This window comes from Dromaius novaehollandiae, chromosome 3, assembly GCF_036370855.1.
Source record: "Dromaius novaehollandiae isolate bDroNov1 chromosome 3, bDroNov1.hap1, whole genome shotgun sequence".
NCBI lineage: Eukaryota > Metazoa > Chordata > Aves > Casuariiformes > Dromaiidae > Dromaius > Dromaius novaehollandiae.
In genome coordinates, this window is record NC_088100.1 from 28,994,638 (window position 1) to 29,015,033 (window position 20,396).

The following is a 20,396-nucleotide window of genomic DNA, read 5'->3' on the forward strand; positions in this document are numbered from 1 at the left end:
CCTCATGATTTTGAAGAAGGAAATATATGTGGTATGTTAGGCAATTTTGTGGGTATCCTCCAGCTGGCACTGATGTTTCTTCTAACAAATGAAATTTGAAAAAGACAGGACCATATGTTGAAGAGAAATTTTAATTTTACATGCAGAAGTTTGAATTAGCTGCAGTTTTGTTTAACATCTCAAAGAACTACTTTGAAATCCTAGGGCACTTCTATGTCTAATATACTCTGAATGCACATGCAATCTCTTTGATGTTGCTTACTATCTTTGGAGTCCCCACACCAGCTGTGATCTGCTAAACTCCCTTCTTTCATAAGGTATTTTCACTGCAACTCACAGAACAATTCAAGTAACCAGGAAAAAGTAGGTTGGCGCTTGGGGAAGTTGTCTTTGTATTCTTTTTAATGGGTTGGAATCCAAATCTATGCACTTAATCACATGAAATTATATTCACTCTATTTCAATACATATTCCTCTATTTTGATGTGCACATCTTTTAAATTGCATGGTGCATTACTCGGAAGAGGGGTCTGGACAGCCCTGAGTACAATTCAGCCTCTGTGCTGGGGGAGAACCAACAGCTTCCTTGTCCAGATAATCACGCTGCAGAATGCACAGATTTCAGGTACAAATTAGCATGAAGAGTAGTGTGACTTGGCAAATTCATGCATACAGGAATTATTTTATGTGTTAAGAACAGACTGCTGCCCTCGATCTCTCCAACTTTCTCTCTGAGTCACATTGTAGGCCTTTTTTTTTTTAATTTTGGCAATAGTTTTCAGTAGAATATTGTTAGAGGGAATATGTGTCCTGTAGTGAGAAGCAACAGTCTGTAAATTGCTGTTCCATAGGCCTAACTGGACATAAACACACATTAAATATTTCCTGTGAATTCAGAGAGTTAAACACAGGATGACAGAGCGAGATTCATCCCACATATCTTGGATGTGTAGATGTCTAAAGGGGGAATAAATTGTCCAGTGGAGGTAGACCATGTTTGTTACAGAGGGTCTACACAGTAACTGATGTTAAACCCATACACTTTAGAGAGTCAAAAGATGAATTTCTCTCCCCATGCTACATACGTTTTGTGACATTCAGAATAAGTAAATCACAAGTAAGAATTTATCCATGTTTTTGTGGGGTAGTGCTGGGCAGTAGCCACAGGACAAGCAAGACAACCAAAACTTGAATAGTGGAAAACTCATTCCAAATGAAATATCTGCTGTTTATAATAAGCAATTCTCCATCTACATTATTAATCAAAGACTGCATATAATCTAGCTAGCACGGCCAGCAGTGTGAGACACTATTTTTTTCCCTGTGATAGATACTTGCATTGTCGGACTAGAAGGTGAATCTGCAGATTCTTTATGTCAGCTGCTCATGCAGCTAAGAAAGAGAAAGAAGAAAATGTCTGAAAACAGACAAATCTAACAGTTACTATTTGCAGCACAGGAATGGTAGAACATGTAGACTCACAAGATTATCATTATAAATTATCTGGTGTCTGGATCATCAAGTAGACAAAACAAAGATTTTGATTCAAAGGTTCAATAACCCAAACCTTTTTTTTCTATAGGCTTAGCACCATGATCGAGCCTTCTATTTGTAACTAGTAAGAAAGAGCCTTCCCTACTCCATTGTGCAAAGTCTATAACAGATTCATTTCCATGAAGCATTTTTAACAATTGCAGCAAAATCTTTGAAAGAATGAAAGAACAAACTAAAATATTAATTGTATTTTCAACAGTTGGAAGCAACAGTTTGGCCTTGAAAATGTCTGAAAACAGTAAAGCAGAATTACACATATTATATAATGTCAGACTACTCAGGAGTACACATTTCCTACATCAATTTGAAGAAATGTAAAACATTATTTTTAAACTTACATATGTACCTATGGATCAACTGTCTTCTTAATACCCAGAGACTCAATATAAGCCTCATGTTATATTAGAGTTGAAGACAATATATGAATGGTTAATTATGTTTTTAATTAAGGAAGAAAGCTTTGCTGGTCATTCCCTGCATCTCCCTACCCTGTAAAGGGACCTCTGAAGAAGGATTAACAACACAAAAGAAACATCCTTTTTCTTTCCCTCTCATGCCAAATAAAAAAGCAATTGGTAACACACTTCTCCTACATAGCAGGAGATGAAATGGGACCTGTACACAGACAGAAAAACAGGGCCCTTTTTTTGCAGGAAAAATTTCCCACTTCAATAATGACTCTTAAGTGAATTCTTCAAACTTTATAGATATTCCCTAAATTATTTATGTGCTGGAGCACCAAACGAAAAATACACAACAAGCAGCAATTTACTTTGGACTTTCACAGCAAGGGTTTGCAGGCATAGGAAGGGAGGAATTGCCAGTAACAGCTTAAATTCAGCAAAGCACTTGCACATCCCCAGGCTAAAAAGCCATGCGTTCTTCAGTCTTCTAAAAGCGGTTTATGAGATCACAGTCTAGTGTTAAGTGCGAGAGTTAGTTCTAAAGACCTGGTTTCAAACAAACATATAATGTAGTGTGAAAGGCAAAGGATGGATAGTATGGTCATCAGGGTAAGATTTTGTATGCATATTACAAACCAATACCCTCCACCTCCCTCCAAAATTTTATAAAAGTAGAAATTAATTCTTTTTTGGGTTATAAATACAAGTCACGTGATTTAAACCAGTGGAACATCTGACCTTATATACAGATAAAATACCATACCAGTAAAGAAAGGGTTTGGAAAAGAACCTGAAAGCCTTGAACGTAACCACAGATTTCTGTAAAAGTCGTATGCATTCCACAGGGATAACATTTCACTCCTAATCTGAATTTAGAAAACTTTGGATTTAATGCAATAACATGCAGCATTTGTAAAGAGATTTATAGTTATCACTGAACTAGTTCTTTATAGACACCTTTAAAGTAGATAGGCAAGTATTATTACCCTTTATTGTGGGAAAAAGTCACCTTTCTAGAGCCACATAGTGATGGGGAACTATATCTAAAGTTTAGACTTCTGACTCCAAATTCCAGGTCCATATTGGATTCAATTCATATTCACCTCCAAGGGAAAAAACAAACAAACAAACAAATACTAGAAATACTGTTTGGCAGGTTAATAACATAAATTTTGTTTTTGTTGCATGTACAAAATAATGTTTGCCCAGAGCTGCACACTTGCTTTACTTTAACTATGTTCAATAACACAGAAATGTACCTCATGCTCAAGAGTTCTTGGAAAGAAACTGGTGTCAGAGAATATATAAAATTAATATTTCTCTTTTTCAGGGAAGATGAAAAGAAGGGTTTTTTTTTTTTTTTGGTAAAATATGGCTACAAGCTGAAGTAATTGTCTGTAGAGATTTTCCTTAAAACTTGTTACTGAGAAACCACAAATTATTGCAGATTGCATGAGAACCGTACCACAATGAAGTTATAGCTATAAAGTTATATTGATTCTGGGTAGATAAATGAAGAAGGAATGCTACAGTACAACAGTAATCAATCAGAAAAATAATCTAGAGACTAATCAATGTCGCTGAATAAGAGAACATTAATCCCTGATGGAGATATTACAAACAAAATATTATCTAGCTTAGCTATCTATATTTCACTCACCATCTTCTCCCATTATGTTTATCATGGAATCGAATTTCAGAGGGCTCCAAAGAGCTGTTGCTCCAAGCCTAATTTTTTTCATTATTCTATTTAATTGTGTGCACTGTAATTTAATTTACTGTAATGCTGCCTCTATTGTGGCAATGCAAAGTTCCTTGTAACAGTAACCCATTAAAGTATATTAAAAGTATTTATCATGGTCCTCAAGAGTACAGACAACATTATGCATGGAAAACTGGGATTTAACATAATTGCTGCAAATAATTCAAAACAGTTCTTTCTGCATTTATCTATATGTAAAACAGCACGAACAATAATCGTAAAACAAAACCCAGCAAGATCAAACCTGGTCTTTATGCAGCCTTGCTCAGATAAATAAAATACTCTGGAATATAAATCACTGCTCTGAAAAAGTATAGATGGGAAGAAACACCAGTGTGAAAATATCTACAGTCCCTAAAATTGCTTTCAGCCATTGAGTTCATTTACTTCTTTCATTTACATACTTACTTTGTCTCTCTCTTTTTCTTTATCTCACAGAAATGTTCCGCCTTTTTGTTCCAGAGTTTCCTTTATTCTTTTTAAGAAAACTCACCTGCCCAAGGCCACTGAAGTCAGCACCAGGGCTCATACTGATGATGTCTTTCAAGTTTGACAATTCTGCCATTTGTGGGAGTGGGGAGACTCCCATTTGGTTGAATGGTCTGTAACCAAACCCTTCGTGCTCCTGTAGGGCACCAGAGCACCTGCACGGACGGTGGCAACAGCTGAACTGCACCAGCTTACACCAAATGTTTCTCCGTCCATAAATTCTATGTGCCCTGAAATCCCATTACACCACTGTCACTGTCACCGAGGAAGATCACAGCTGAGTTACGGGCAGCTTGTCTCTAAGGCATACTAAATGCATACACCCTTTTGCTTACTTTCCTATTGTAATCAGAAAATTCCACAAACTGAAAAAATGAAACTGTTTTCAGGGCAAAATTTACTAAATGGTTACGAGTTGGCAAAACAGAAAATATATAATCTGTTACTTCTCTGAATAATATTTTTTTTTCACTAAGGGCCATCTTGACCCTTCCTATGTTCCTCTTTTTACCACTTATTTGCTTTGTTTTCTGTAAAGTTTCGAGGTCTATCATCACTTTTAACTCAGAACAGAGAAAATAAACCTGCAACACTATCTGTACATTCTGCCTGTTGGAATTAGTTTAATATAGCAGAAAGAGAAAAATGTGTCCCATCTTTTGAAAACAGTATTATAAGTCTCACAAATATCCAGGCACAGCTAAGAAATATGTAAGTCTGTTTTAACATCAGATGTGAGGGAGGAGGTGAAGATTTTTAATATCACCACTGTGATGCATAAGTAATAAAACAGGGATTTTTCAGCATCTGTTCAAAGTCTGATGTAATTCTTGTGTGAGAACAATGTAATTTTCTTAAGTATCAGCCTTAGAGTATGTAGTTTTTAACACAAGGTGAAATTGCCCTCTTGGTTACTCAGTTTTGAAAAGGCCATCACTAATTACATGGAAATATCATACACCACTTCATGAATCAATTTAGCAAGAAATATTTAAAGTAATCCAGCTGCTGTAATCTCTGCAACAGTTCTAACATCTCACCCTTTAGCCTAGGACTTCAGTCTCAGAATTAACTGAGAAATATTTTGAGTTTGCATTTGAATTTCATTCTCTCACTCAGTAAAAAACTAAGAGTGATTTCTTCCTCTCACTAGTCATTGGCAAAACTGCCCCTGGCTTCAGCAGTGCAAAAACTGAGCTTATGGGACACTGAGCGTATGAGAGGAAATCTTACAGATTTCCATATAAGTCAAAGGAGATAATTGCAAAAAATCTCAAATTTTATTTAAATTCCAAACATTCTAAGTTAATGTTTAAATGAGTGTCGCACTTTCCTGAAAATTTTGTTTTCCCACCTTTGCATGTAGCTAACCTATGAATTTTAATTTTTCTTCAATAATTAATATAGATCAAGGTTAGGAAAAAATGGTAATCCTTATTTTTCTGCAGTCTTTCCAATTTAAAATAAAATATTTCACTTGCATTCCAATCTTCCATGTGTACACAGAAATATAAGTGTTTGTTATATAATACCAGGTCATGCCATAAAACACTAAGCATGCCAACAATTTCAGAGGCTTCAGTTCTGTTTCCCCCAAAAAGCACAAGTTCGTGCAAACTGTTTGGCATTTATAGTTCTTTCCAAGAAATCATGGACAAATAAATCACAGAATGAATGAGAAAGACTGTTTCCAAAATTTGTAGTCCAAAATTTATAGTTCAAAAATTTGTCTCTGAGAAACAAAAAAGGCCATCAGGTTTTTGAATTTGTTTAATTTAGTCTCTTTCTATCATGGGGACGGTTCACTGAGTATAAAGCCAGCTTCTTCACTGACATCTTCCTGTTACTGGTGACTCAGAGAGGGACTGGCTAAGAGATCTTGAAGAAATAAACATGGTACTTCTGTGACCAGCAATTTCCGCTTGCCATATCTTGGCTCTGATAGTAGGCCAGATCTTGCACCAGTGAAAGCAATAATGTCCAACAGCTACCTTGTTATCTGTGTCCCTTCCTCAAGGAGACACTCGGTACAGGTGAGTGCCTACTTGCATAAAAGTAAACTGTGGTAACTTGGTCTCTCTCTATAATAGTATAATACTTATTTTCATAAGTAACATGTAAAAACCTAGTGACGTAAGTCTGATCTCTTCACTCACAAACAACTTTTTTTTTTTAATGCAACTAAAAAATTTTAACTGCCATGAGGCAGTTAAAACAGTTTGCTTACTGAGAAGCCTAAATGACTTCTCTAAGCGGAGAACGAAGTATTGTACATATATTCCTTTAGTGACTAGAAGAAAGATTGAGAGAACTGGAACCCAAATGGAGATGGCAGGAGATGGTCCCCGTGCATCATCTTCAGACCTAGATCCTGAAATGAAGGTGAGAGCTGATGGACAGCACAGGCAGCAAGACAGATATCTAGGGAAGAGGTTTCTCTACAGCTTGGGAATGAAGAGACTCAGACAAGGTGGAATTCACTGCAGAGGAGACAGGTAGCTACAATCCTCCATACATAGGTAGAAAACAGTAATTTGGGGGGTTTTGAGCACTCAGGATGATACAAAAATCTTTCTGAAGTTTAAAGGCTGGTCTGCTATTGACGACTTTCTGTAGGCTGTTTCATTACCTGCTGCATGAAACAGAACAGAATAAAAAAAAGAGAAGCATCACCCACATTTAGGGAAGGGAAAGGATCTGGAGGCTTACTCAAATACGTCCTGAGAAGACGATAAGGTTTATACCAAAGTGAAAGAAACACTATTGAATAATTTGGTGATAATCCAAGAGTAATATCATTTAAGGTTTACCCATCTGAAAATAGAAGAAGAGTCATCCACTGGGAACTGGCTATCAACCTGTAGAAACATTTAGAAAATGGGTTAAGAGCTTCCATCTTCAGAGATGATTATGCATCTCTTGGAGAAAGAACAGTTGAATGTTAACTAGCGTGGGAATTTCAAACTGTTGACCGAGGCAGATGTTCCCAGCCGCTGTGTTGAAGACATCAAAAGGAACTGGCTAATATAGAATGAGTTATGCTCAACCATAAATTACAGTCATATATCACACACATGTACATAAGGACTGAAATCTTTCCTCAAGTCTGACCCCTATAAGTAAGGTGAGAATGGCTGATCTATCCAGCCAAAGCAACCTGACTTTAACCTAAGAGGAATCAGGGGAAAAGGGTGTTTTCCCTGCAGCAAGTTAGGCTATGTAGTAAAATGATTCCTAAAACTAAGAGGGAGAAGACAGAGAAAACATCCTAAATCTTCTACATAAATATGACACACCATGAGAAGGAAAAATACATACAGTAAGGAAACAAATAAGCTTGGCAGAAAGGGAAATGAACGGACATTCCCAAAATTTTATGGCACAAACTGAAACAGCCAGGGGTTAGTGTGTCACAGTTCAGTTGAAGCTGCATAAATTGAGGGATAACAAGTAGTTGACCTTTCTGGCCAGGTTCCAACATCCAAAGTTATTGGTCAGTGATATTCAGGAGGTGCCTATTAACATAGATGGGCTTTCTGAGAGATAAGCAACTAAGAAGGCAAGGTATCTCATTGATTAGGTATGCAGAAAGGACTGTCTAAATACCTGGAAGAATCTACCCCAAAAGGGCCAATTAACCATGCCTTGGCCTCAATGGCATCACATTTCTGAGGAAAGAAGTTAGAGTTTGTTCCCACCTCAGCCAGAGAGTCAGAGAAAGAACTAACGGAAGCCTCAAAACTTACCAAACAAGAGATGCTCCCATCAGCCAGGACTGTGATGCAAACAGATGATCTAAGGAAAGACAGTATTCTGACAGTGCAGAGAGGGAGGAAGAAAATAACTTTCTCTTCCAAGAAAACATTCTCTTTTCCTCATTGCTATACTTTGGATAAAGTGGAGTCTTCTGGAAGGCAGGAGAAGGCACTGTCCTCTGAGAATCATCTCATTCTCACAGCTCTGAGGAGCTAGTGAAGCATGAGAGGGGACAAACGGCATGCGTGGAGATGATGAAAGACCTAAGAGGAGCAATGAAAAGATGAGCATCCAAGTATTTGTCATAAAAGCCCCCTCTGTGTGAGTCTGTGTGAATGGGTTCTGTAGGTATCAGTAAGTTCTGATGGAAAAATAGTTACCAGAAAACATCAGGACAAAGAAAGTGCTGAGAAAGCGGCATGTGAAAACTGGTGAGCTCTGGAGACTACTGGTCCTGTTGAACCTGCAAGAACTGATAGAATCTGAGAAAACCAAGAGGCTGCTGAGCAGCAGTGCACACTGGCAACAACACTGGGTTTAACTCAGCCCACATCCAAGACAGTGGTGGCTGCTATACGCAGATGAAGGCTATGGTATTAAACATACACTTGATTAAACATAGTACCTCTGGAGGATTTTCTGCACACCTACCTAGAAGCCATCAACCTGCCAGCATGCTATCCACTGCTGAGTATATAGTTGGAGTTGGCCTCCCACCAGTTTCTCTAACTAGGTAACTTCGGTGAGTGTGACAGTGAATTGTGCAACTTAATAAGGGAATGTTCTGTGAGAACAGTTATCTGCTATTAGCAATAACAGGTTAAAGAACAAAAGATGTTCTAATAAGTACTGATTGTCATCTGTGTCTCCCCCCAGCTTCATCCTTTATCAGGGAAAGGGAGTTTATGACACATTGGAGGTGACAGAAAGAGAGAGATTTCCCCAAGAAACTGCATTAGTTGAGCAACTGAAAATTGCTACCATATGAGTAACACTGGAGGAAACAGTGATATTTATCTACAGTCCTTTATTTTAATCTGTGCCTGCCAACAGATTTATGTTTTCTCTGTACAGGGAGTTACTATGTTCTTCAGAGTTTTTGTCCAGCTTGTCCAGCTTTAGCATTTGGAAGCCTCTGGTACCTTTTGACATGTTCAACTGAAGGAAAAGCTGAGAGAACGTAGATTAAGGTAGACTTCAAAGAGTTAACGTTCTTTTGCAGATGATCTGCATTTGAAAGACTGCAGTTTCAAAACATGGAGGGCTCTGCTTTTTGATTTTGCTTGCACGTTTTTTGTTGCTGTTTGTTTGTTACGGTTCTTGTGGTCTCACAGCAGCCAGTATCTGGGAGGTGGTGGGATTTAGGAAAGAAAAAAATGAGCTGCAGCAGCAGCATTGAGTTGCTGTTGCTTCTGCTCATATCTTGAAGGCATGTTGAGGGTCTAATCCTCCTCTTGGTCTTAAACTGGCTGTCGGGGTAGAATGTCTGTAAGCTCTAAGGTATCATGCAGATTCTAGAGACAGTAATATAAAGTCAATAATGCTTTTATATTCAGCAAAGGAAAACTCAACAGAAAAGGATTAAATGGGTAAGCACCAACTTAGTGCTTTAAAACTAGCTATTGATGCTTCTGGATGTGAGCCAGTTTTCTAAGCCCAATACCACACAGTGTTCTATCTTTCCCTTAAAGATTTTACAGCTAAAGGTGACAGAAGTACTTCAATGAAGTAAAAATATCTTATGTAAGAAATAAACATTTCAGGGATTTTGCATAAAATCCAGATCAAAACTCCCAGCAGGCTGAAAGCAAACCTAGGGGTTCTGTTTTAAGAATGAAAATGGATTTAAAAAAAAATCTGAAATTTGTATCTCCAGATGTAAGAGCTGAAATCTCATGATGCCACATTGGGCTTGACTAGCATAGCCATAAATTAGAGCAAGCAGCTACACTGGCGCAAGTGAAATGACACCAATGCAACACTTGGTGCGAGAGACCACTAGATGATTATTCTACTTCCTAGCGTTTTCTGTAATTTCTATAGTTGTTCAGAATGCTGCCACTGGAATGAAATATTATATATGCTACCATACTGTTTAAATGACTATCAAAGATGTCCAGCAGTGACACTCAAAGCTTCTTGCACTCAGGACAGAAAAGACACTTTTATTTTCATGTTTTAGTAAAGCAAAGGGATTGGGAAAGGATATAACATAATACTCAGATCAGCACCTCCAATGGACTGAACTTGCAACTTTTTTCTTTTCTTTTGAGACAGCTGAACATTACTCATATAGTCTTCTTGGAAAACCAAAGAGGTCAAGAGAATAAAATGAAAGAATTAACTCTCCAACATTAGGACACTATCCTTATGGTAAACACTATCTAATGAAAAAATATATTGTGCTTCAAACCACAAAGTTACTGGGCACTAAGTTGCTTTTCATATGTGGATTCAATGCTGTATGATATTTAAGCATATACTTAAAGTTTGTGGAATTGCATTCAGGGCGCTTAGCATTTGTAGGGAACACAGCAGTGTGCGTTGTAATTCCCCCATATTTCCAAATGTTTTATGAAGTACTCACATAATATGGCTGTTCAAAACCACACTAAAGACAATACTTTAACCACTGAATCTGGATAGGTTCTCTCTGGGCTGACTTCAGGGCTTTTATATCATTAGTATATAAGATACATATAAGATCTGCAAGAGACATCAGAAGGAAAAAGACTAGATCATCAGTTGTCAAGAAATTCTTAACATTTGTGTTTTTCAAAAGGAAAAATTAATGCAAGAAACCCTGTTAAACATGGCAGGCTGGTGTCCAGTGGCAGTGGAACTTCTTTGGTGAACAGGAAAGTATTTAATCCATAGATAAATGAAAGATAGATAGTTCTCCTGCACTTAAATTTTCTTGGATGAAACCTTTCTTTAATAACTATTTTCAGTAACAGCTAAAATGTGAAGACGAAAGCAGTTAAACGCTCATTCAGTAGCTGACAAAGATTCAGTCATGGACAAGTAGTTTCTTATGTGATGTTTTCAAAGCTGCAGTGCAAGTTTGTTCTCTAATTTCCCATGTTTTATAGGAAAGAAACAGGACTTTAATAACAAGGTCTGTAGTTGTACAAAGGAGTTCGAAGCCGTGCGTGGCACTTCTGCTGCGTAATGAAACAGCAAACAGACATGAATGGAAACTCCAAACGAGTTTATGGAACATCTTCCAAACAACTAGGATGAAAGAGGTAAATGAGTGGAACTTTAAACAATGAGGGAAATGGGTAATAAACAGGAAAAGTGCAAAACACAAAGTGATGTCGACAGGGTTTCTCTCAGTAAAAAGTAAGACTTTAAATTAAGCTGGCAGTTTTCTATCAGTATTCAGAAGATAACCCAAGCACTTATTTTCTCCTCTATGTGTGAATGGCAGCCTGTGCACCAAGTAGCAATTTACATTTTATCTTTCAGGTTATACGCTTATTTCCAAATCTCTTTTTTTTTTTTTTGTAAGTTCAAAGAGATGTTTGGACTGTCTGTGCAAAGACAGTGTGAGCCTTTTCAGTTTAAATAGTTAACTTGTCTTGCAAGAACTGTCTCGCAGATGATGAATAATGAGTTTTCAGGAAAAAAAAATCAGTTTAAAATCCATTTTTCATTTTTTAACAAATAGAAAAGCAATGAAAAATCTTCCTTTGAGTAAAACTGAAAATGTCATTTCAGAAAAATAATTTTTTATTGTTCTTAGGTTATCCAACTCATTCAAAAACTTTCATTTAGGTTCATTTTTTAAATTAAAAAGTCCTTTCAAACAAAAAGCACAGGCATTTTATTCTGAAATTTTTTAAACCAAAATACTTGCACATTTATAAAGATTCTTTCACAATCCTTTTTCCTAGCTGTAACAAATAATTAAATTCAATATAATTTCAGAATTTTTGGAGCAGTCACATGTCTGTTTTCTAGATTATGTTGTGTTTATCGAATACTTTTCATCACCTCTTTCTGTGAATGTTCCCGGCATAAAGTTAAACACGTAATAAGAAAGATAAAAGGCACAGCTGTACAAGACAACAGTTTTTCTTTTGCAAAGGACTTATAGTGCCATATTCTTTCAAACCAGTCTTCCTCCTTCACTGTATGGTTTTACTTCTTCTATGCCTTGTTCACTGTTTCAGTTATTAATCTGGGATCAAGACTTTCAACTGCTCTCTTTTACTAACATTATTCATACCAGTTAATTAATGGTATCACACAAAGTACAGTCATTCTAAGTAAAACTTCCCATATATGATCTTACCTACTCCAACATAGTCCATCTCTGAAAAAACATAATAAAAATGTGAGGTCATGATGCAGACAAGTACCATGCAGCTGGACTGTAATTAAAACTTTTAACCACTCCTCACTGTTGCCATTGTTGATAATGTTTGTTAAGCACCAGTAATGTGCTAAAGACTTCAAAAAACAAAAACAGCTCCAGGTCTAATCCAGTAAATTGTTAATGTAAAATCTCTATCATACATGAAATTAAGGGTGTAGACTCATCCCAGATTAGTGCACCCTTAGACTAGAATCTCCAGGCGATATCAGATTCTTAAGGAAAAATAGAAGCAGAAGAGTATGTTGTTTATTCTTCCCTTGAATACTATCCATCCCAAACTCCAGCAATCTGCAGTTATGCAATGCAGCCCTTAATGAAAGTTCTAATAATATCAGCATTTTTATTTTAAATCTATCCCTAAATGGTCTTTGTTTTCCTACGAAAATGTTCTTCCACTCCCATCTGCATTAAAGCATTGCCATTCTGTTTTCTCATATACAATGTTCTGAAGTTGTGCCACTAAATACAAAGACTAAGTTGTGTATAATATTATTATTTAATGTCTATTTTTATTGCATGTTGGTGGATGATTAATCTGAATAAAAATCAAGAACACTGCTCCTACACAAACCAGGGAGCATGCAGAAAGTGCAAGCCTCAAGATTATCTTCTCTCCTGCAAAATTCTGGCAGAGAAAGGAGTCTTTCTGGCATTTATTTTCGAGTAACTAACTCAAAAAATAGAAGTGCCTAAGGAACAGCTCTACATATTTTCCTGCTTTTCCTGAAGAGAATCCATGCTCTTCCTGCTATATTTTATGCAAAAGAGCAATTCCACCTAACTGCTTACATTTTTGTTAAATGGTGCAGTGCAAAGCATTCATTGTATGGTTGAAAAGGAGTAAATTTACATCTGTGTATGAAGGCAGTCAATTCATTCCACTTGTAATGAGTTTTCCCTTGTCAGCTCAGTTTGATTATTTACTTTTATAACTGCCTTCCATGCTGTTTGGAAAAAAAGAAAGAGATGGAAAAGAATCAAAAGCCAAGAAACATAATATGATGTGTTTAACCTCATCACTATCTGTTCAGAAGAATGCGTATTTAAAGCACTATAGCACTACAGAAATGATGAGCTTTAACGGCACCCTATAAGTCCACAAGATAATGAGAGTTCTCAGTTTGGAAACCTTGCTATTTTCACCTGTTATTTTCCAGTGGGTCATAAAAAACCACTGGAAACTGGCTCTAATCTTACAACGGGCACAATTCACTGTGATCACGACTATGTTCATCACGTTGAACAATACTTTCTCTATAACTTAGAAATAACTGAAGTTATTTAGCTATTGAATATTTCAAAGTTTAGCTAGAGCCAACATTACAGCTACAGCTTTCAGTATCAAATGGAAAGGAAGAAGTATCTAGGAGTCAGCATCAATATTCTGTTATGTCTAGTGGTAATGTAACTCCCTATGATAGAGCTTTTTTTTCCTGCCAGAACTCTGTAGATCTTTCCCCATAGGCTGTGTCGGTTGCAGAAAACTGAACTTCTACTAATTGAGCCGATAGCATAAGCTTAAGCCAAAAGATCCTGCAATAACATTCTGCAAAACTGTTGCAGTAACATCTGAGCATCTATTCACAACTTTGTGTGACGTGTATAATCTTAGTGGTATTTAGTGCACAACTGGAGCTGTTCATAATATTCATTTTAAGTTAGTTGCATTGCCTCTTCAAATTAATCTATCCTGTTCATACACTGTAAGCATAGCTGATACTCAGAAAACTCAAGTCACTCTTAACAACTGTCTCCTGAGGCTCTGGAAAGAAACAGTCCAAATTCTTCAGTCTGTGGACTTACTCACCAATTTCTTTTTCAAGTGTAAGGAAAGGTTGAAAAGCAGATAAACCTCCCTCAACAGATTCTACTTTTCAGAATTCAAAACTGCCCCTCCACATGCCCAAAATTACAGAATATGTCCTGAGTGGTTTAATGTAGAGCCAGACATTTGCCTACCATCATTGTGGCACCAGGAAGACTAAAATCAGTGGTTCAGTTGTTTTTGAACGCTAAGTATCTAAGGATTTCAGGCATAAATGTGTTTAATCTTTTCCAGCAGGCCTGTCACTGAGATTGCATCTCTGTGCTCTGATCCAGCTGAGCAGCCAAAAGCACTAGGCTTGGCAGGGGGAGCACACATGCCTGCAGTCTGCCTGGGAAGGGTTATGGCCAATGGCGTAATATAGACAACTTTAAGGATATTCCAGTTTACAGAGAGAAATTACGTGGAATTTTCTTGAAAATTCCTCCAGAAGGGAGACTCATCAGGTAACGGACCCAAGCTTGTTTCTAGTATGGTACAAAAGAAAGAGAACATGCCTCCAGGCTCTGATAATTTGTATTTAAATTGATAAAAAAAATACTTCGTAAGTGAGACCAATGGGTTTCTTTTATGGCAAGAAAACTCTTTTAACCAAAGCAAGTTGTATTTTGCTTTGCCATGTAGCAATTTTAGGCCATTATTTACATTTACAGTCAAATGTATTTTCTTTAGTTTTTACCAGGGTCTCAACCTAGAACATCCTCTCTGAAATACTAATTGTAACTATTTATCCATCACAGGACCATCCCCAGTCTCTTTCGCTTGGAAATGGTAAGAGTGATATACACAGATCAGCTAATCCCCATCTCTCACTCTAATTGCATAGGGATTTTGTTTTCCTTTCAGTCAGTAGTGTCTAAACTGGATTAAGGTAACAGTCACTTACAAGGACTCTTCTACAAGAGTTGCTTTTATCACTGCCATATTTAATGCTATTTTATATTGCAGCTTCATTTTTTACACCATTCTCATATGAATGAGTTTCCATGAAGTTCATACTTAACTTCAGATTGTTCTTAAGGCCTAAGTATTCTATGAAGAAGACAAAAGACCCCATATTCATGGCCGAATGTAATAACTGGCACGTTGGCACTGTTCTTTATGATCAGATAAAATTCAAATGATGAGTGACCTATCTCAAAATCAGAGGACTTAGTCCATCTATTTATGTGCTTAAACATCTTTACCCAGTAACAAGCTCTTCACACTTCCCTGTCTGGGCAATTGCTGCTCTTGGCAATAATAATTTGAGTGGATGGCTGAGCATGGAGCTGGCAGACATAATACAGATGCAAATTACTGCTACTTAGCAGCATACGCATTCATTCATCCAGGGAGTCATCTTTTATTGTTCCAGAAGTAAGCCAAAAGTCTTAAAATATTTCACTTGTCAATAACTAAGAATAAAACCTGTAGTATAATCAACATTTATTATCTTAAAATATAATGTTAAATAGTTAATTGAAGTGTAAGTAAGTTCAATGTCATAAACAAATCTCTGCAGAACCACTTTGTATTAGGCACACTATGTATGCCTAATTTGCCTATTTTTTTTGAATATCACAAATGGAGATCTCATAATGCAAGTGTGTCTGGTGCTATGTATTACCAAGACCAAATAATGCCAGTCATTAAAATGGTACAATCTTGATTAGTTTTTCCTTTATTCTGGTACTCGTCTATATTCCTTTCACTATTTTAGCTACTGAGATGAATGACAGAGGTGACAGAGGGGAAAACTGAGTAATGCACAACATTACTAAGTGCAATACAAAATACATTTCAGTGAAATTAGTAGTCATTATTTCTGTGTTGACCGTAATACTGCTGTTCTACAGACTGTAAAGTAAGATGCCACAATACAATCAATACTTGTTCTTTGGATCTGATTTATATGAAGCTGCCTTGCTTTATAAATAATTACTCAAGGTGCAACAACCAGGCAGTGTTTTTTTTTTTTTTTAATCTGGACTGCATTTTTAAGAACCATTTAAATAAAATTTCCATTCCATTCTCTTTTTTAAAACTCTTTCCCTAATAAATATTAAATTCTTTAAAAAAATTCACATCTCAATAAACAGAAGAAAAAAGCTATTTATGTACATTAGTATTACAGCAGTACTCTTTAAGTAAAACTTCCTCAGGACAAATGAAGTTTTCTCAGAACAAACAAACTTTAAACTCATTTCTCTTTTAGGCAAATTATTAAAATAACAGTGGTATTGTAGCAACTGTGGTGATCTAAGATTATATGGGAAGCAAGGCTTATGTAATGGATAGAAAAATTTTATTCAAACAATTCATATAATACAAACTGAAAAAATCAAAAAAGCCTTTGTAGTCAGTCTATTCATTGAGTCATTACAGGCACAATCTAAATAGACCACTAAAGTAAAAGTGTATCAGTATTAATTACAGTCAGAATTCAGACACGGTACCTTAGCTTTATCCCTCATGGAGCCTTTCCCCAGGATAGACATTTTTGCGCCTGTCTCTTCTTGTAACCTCTTCAAGGAGTTTCCTCTTGGTCCAAGCAATTTCCCAACAAAATTGAACTAGGAAGCAAATAAGAGAACTATTTTAGACACGGAGGCTTTTTTTTTTTTTTTTTTTTTTTACATTTAATAAATCTTTATAGCATCTGCTTAAAAGAAAAAGGCTTCCTTTCGCTTTAAAAAAATTACTATTACTCAGTTCTGGGCCTCATTCATCAGGATACAAGTTTGGAGAACTATCTAGGTGAGCTATCTTCTCACCTAGAGCTAACGGCAGTAAAAGCATTCATGGTTCATAAGAACCCCAGGAAATTCCTCTGTAGGAGAAGAATGGCCTGTATGCTCTGCAGGTGCATATTCATCTCCTTCTGCTCCTCCACGGCTTTATTCCTCTAACTCCACTGTCTGCTTGGATCCTAGCCCTTTTTTGGCGGTGGTGGTTTTTGCTGCTGTCGACCCTTTTATGTGAATAGCGCGGCTGCAGAGCTGCTGAATACGGGCTGAGGCAGGAGAGGGTAGGGAAAGGCAGGGTTCGTGGCCACCAGGGTTAGGACTAGTTGTTCCTGCCCCATGGAAGGGGGCAGGATTAAAATTCCTCTTGAGTTTCATTCCAGCCTCTGTATGAGTGTGTGACCGTATGGATTACTAAATAATATGACAACATTCACCCCACAAACACTGCAATATAGATGTGCACAACCTTTGAAATTAATACAATGTGCATTTGGCCATCACGTTGCAGACATTTGTGTTCAACACACAGTGGACAGTGCCCTGCCAAACAGAACATTAACAGCTATTAAGTTGGTTAGAGAAAAAGCAGTAAGTGAAAAAGTGCAACAAATTGCATTGTAGGGCACTCTTTAGTCAAGCAAGGGAAATTCAGCTATATTATTCAAACACTGAGGCAGAGAAGCTGTGGGAAGAGACCAACATGTCCAGTTATTTCCACATATGCACATGGCACAGGACAGGGCCATTTAGACAGAGCAACACAGAAAGCTCCAGACAAAAAGGGCAGCAGGTCCTAAACGTTCCCAGCAGTTGTCTGCAACCTATTTAGAAAGTTTTAATTCTAGGAAAGGTGCTCAACACAGGACACTTACTCAAAACAAGCCTTCTCATCTGAGAGCTGACTCACAAAATAACAAAGATGTTATATACTGTACTAGCATGTATACATATATATATATATGTACATTAAGCTATTAACTAACTGCTAAACAAGAAATTTGTGTATTGTAAGGTATAGGCAAAACTGAGAGAATGAATACATCCTTTTCCTGAGTTAGCCAGCTTATCCTGAGTTAGCCAGGCTTATTGGCAAAATAGTATATTCTGTAACATTAGGCCTTTAGATGGATTTTTAAGAATTGATCTTTTTACGTATCGATTTTAAAATACGTGCTGTTTTGTGTATTGGCTTCAAATATCTGTTTTGCCAGCAAGTGAGCAAATCACACAAATAATAGATTACTACAGATATTCAAGCTATTTTCTGGAAGGATTTTGAAGAGCATTGGATTTTGACTGACAGGCTGCTAATATTCTTAAGAACTGGAGAGTTCATGTGATGCATCTCACATACTGTGGTTTTCGTATGAAAAGGAGATATGTCTACATGAAAATTAGAGGACAGAAAACTAAATAAATCAGGTGTTAACGTTACAACAACACCAAACAGCAAAAAAGGGCTAGTCTATTAAGTAACAACAATTTGTTTATTCTGTAATCAGTAGTCTTTTCAATTTATCATGTTCTATGCTTTCTAAAATTTCTTAACTGTGTAGCATGCTGTCTTCAAAATCAGTCTTGCTTAGCGTGTTTCTAAATTACATTCAAGTCTGAACAGAGAGCTCTGGCCTGTCTTTCAGCAAAGAGTTAGCTTAGTTGAGGAAAGAGGTGTGTAATTGCTTCAGCATTTCCTTGTTTTTATTTCAGAGCAGTACTAGAAGGAAAAATTGGAAAAAGAAATAGTAATCAAGGAATCAAGGATATGCTGTTGTCAAAAAGATGCCCGAAGGACTAGCAAAATGGCATAACATACTTTGTTTTGCCCTATCTCCTATTTTAAATTTAATCTTAAAAAAAAAAAGCAAAGTGGGAAAATATTCTTGTGTCCACTGTAGCTGGAAAGAAACTAAGACACAAATGTGAGACTTAATTTATATCATAAAATAAATATGCATCAAACATATTAAAACCATCCAAACTCAGAATTAAACCATATAGCCTGGAACACAGGCTGACTTTCAGTCCCATGTCTTAATTACACTTTACTCCTAACTTCCTTCAGATATTGGTTAAACCATCAAAGAAAATAAAAGAGACATAGCTGTTCTAATATGCAATCACAGGAAAAACAAACATGTAAGGCCTAATCTATTGCCACCTAAATTAACATAACTGATTTCAGCAAGACAAAACGTCTAGGGGGAAGTAAAAAGTTGTAGAGCTGCAGAAAAATAGAGCATGTTTTGGAGCTCTTTCAAGCTTGCGTGCTTGCAAATTTTTCCAACTTTATCTGCTGATTTAATAGACGTTATCAACCCTTCCCATAAATCCTACCTCCTCTGAATCATCACGGCAACACCACTACGTCTTGAAACTCCTTCTTCCAGGTCCAACTTGGCTTGGAAGAAGTTGTCGGCTTCAGACAGACTGTTAAATTTCACATGAAAATGAACAAACCCACAAACCTAGGCGGTATCCTAAGTGTCTCTTACTATTAAGAAAAGCTACCTCTGATGAAAGAGCAGTACCCTCAGTTTGGAGGAGAATGCTATGAGAAGGCCAGCCAGAGCTGGACCCAGTGTGTTGGCTGACTACAATAAAACTATCAAAATACAGCCTATGAAGGTTTATGCTGAACATCTATATTTAAACACTCCATAAACTGTCTAATAATTACCTTGAAATATTGCTGCAAGGGAGCGGTATGGCCAGCATAAACTATGTACAAAGTGGATTTTAATCACTTCACAGGAAATAAGTGGCTGGGGATTTTAATTCTATTGATTAGGTAGCAGACATGCATTCACACTTCATCCACCTTCTCGATACTTTCTGAAAACACACATCAGGAAGCAAGCATTAACTCACCGCCGAATAGCTGAACAGCTATTAATTGGGTTTTGCTGCAAGTGCCAGAAAAGCCAGTGCGCTGTCAGAAATTCTGCCATTCCACCTGATCTCCAAGCATCACTAAGTTACAGTGCTACTGGCTATCCTTAGCATCAGTCTGCTCTTACAAAACTCCCATAAGGCTGAAAATATTGGCATAGTATCTTTCAATCAATAATTCATGAAAGATTAAATGCTTTATGCTTACATTTGGGTAAAAATAGCACACAAGTAACACGAAGTTTCACTTCAGCAATAATTGTAAGAAACGTGAAACACAACTTTATTCCTCTGCTTATTTATTTATTTATTAAAACATGCTGGGCAAGAACCTGAGCAGAACAAATGTGAACACTAGTAATCTTTGGTTCCAAACAGGTATGGCTGCTCTGCACCCAAACCACACACAAACAGCGAAGGAAAATGCCAACGCTTACCCAGTTTGACAGCACATAACGACTGCCATTGCCCACAACCACACGTTTCTGTTACAGCCACTGTAACTACAGATCATGTCTTGCAATCTTAGTTCTGAACCACTTCCACCATGTGCACAAATTTTCTCCAAATATTAGTAGCTCTAAGTCTCTGGAATAATGCCAGA

The 20,396-nt window shown here is 36.9% G+C and overlaps 1 protein-coding gene across 5 annotated transcripts in view; it reads right to left on the minus strand.

The window, feature by feature from the left end:
• The window catches only part of KHDRBS2 (KH RNA binding domain containing, signal transduction associated 2), a 414,201-nt gene that overhangs the window by 256,003 nt on the left and 137,802 nt on the right, over positions 1–20,396 (minus strand). For all 5 annotated transcript variants that reach the window (XR_010388234.1, XR_010388233.1, XR_010388232.1 and 2 more), the window contains exon 3: positions 16,613–16,729. Coding sequence is in view for 2 of the 5 variants with exons in the window: in XM_064508626.1 (XP_064364696.1) it covers positions 16,613–16,729 (117 nt within the window). In the remaining 3 variants the exon portion in view is untranslated. The remainder of the gene's footprint in view (positions 1–16,612; positions 16,730–20,396) is intronic.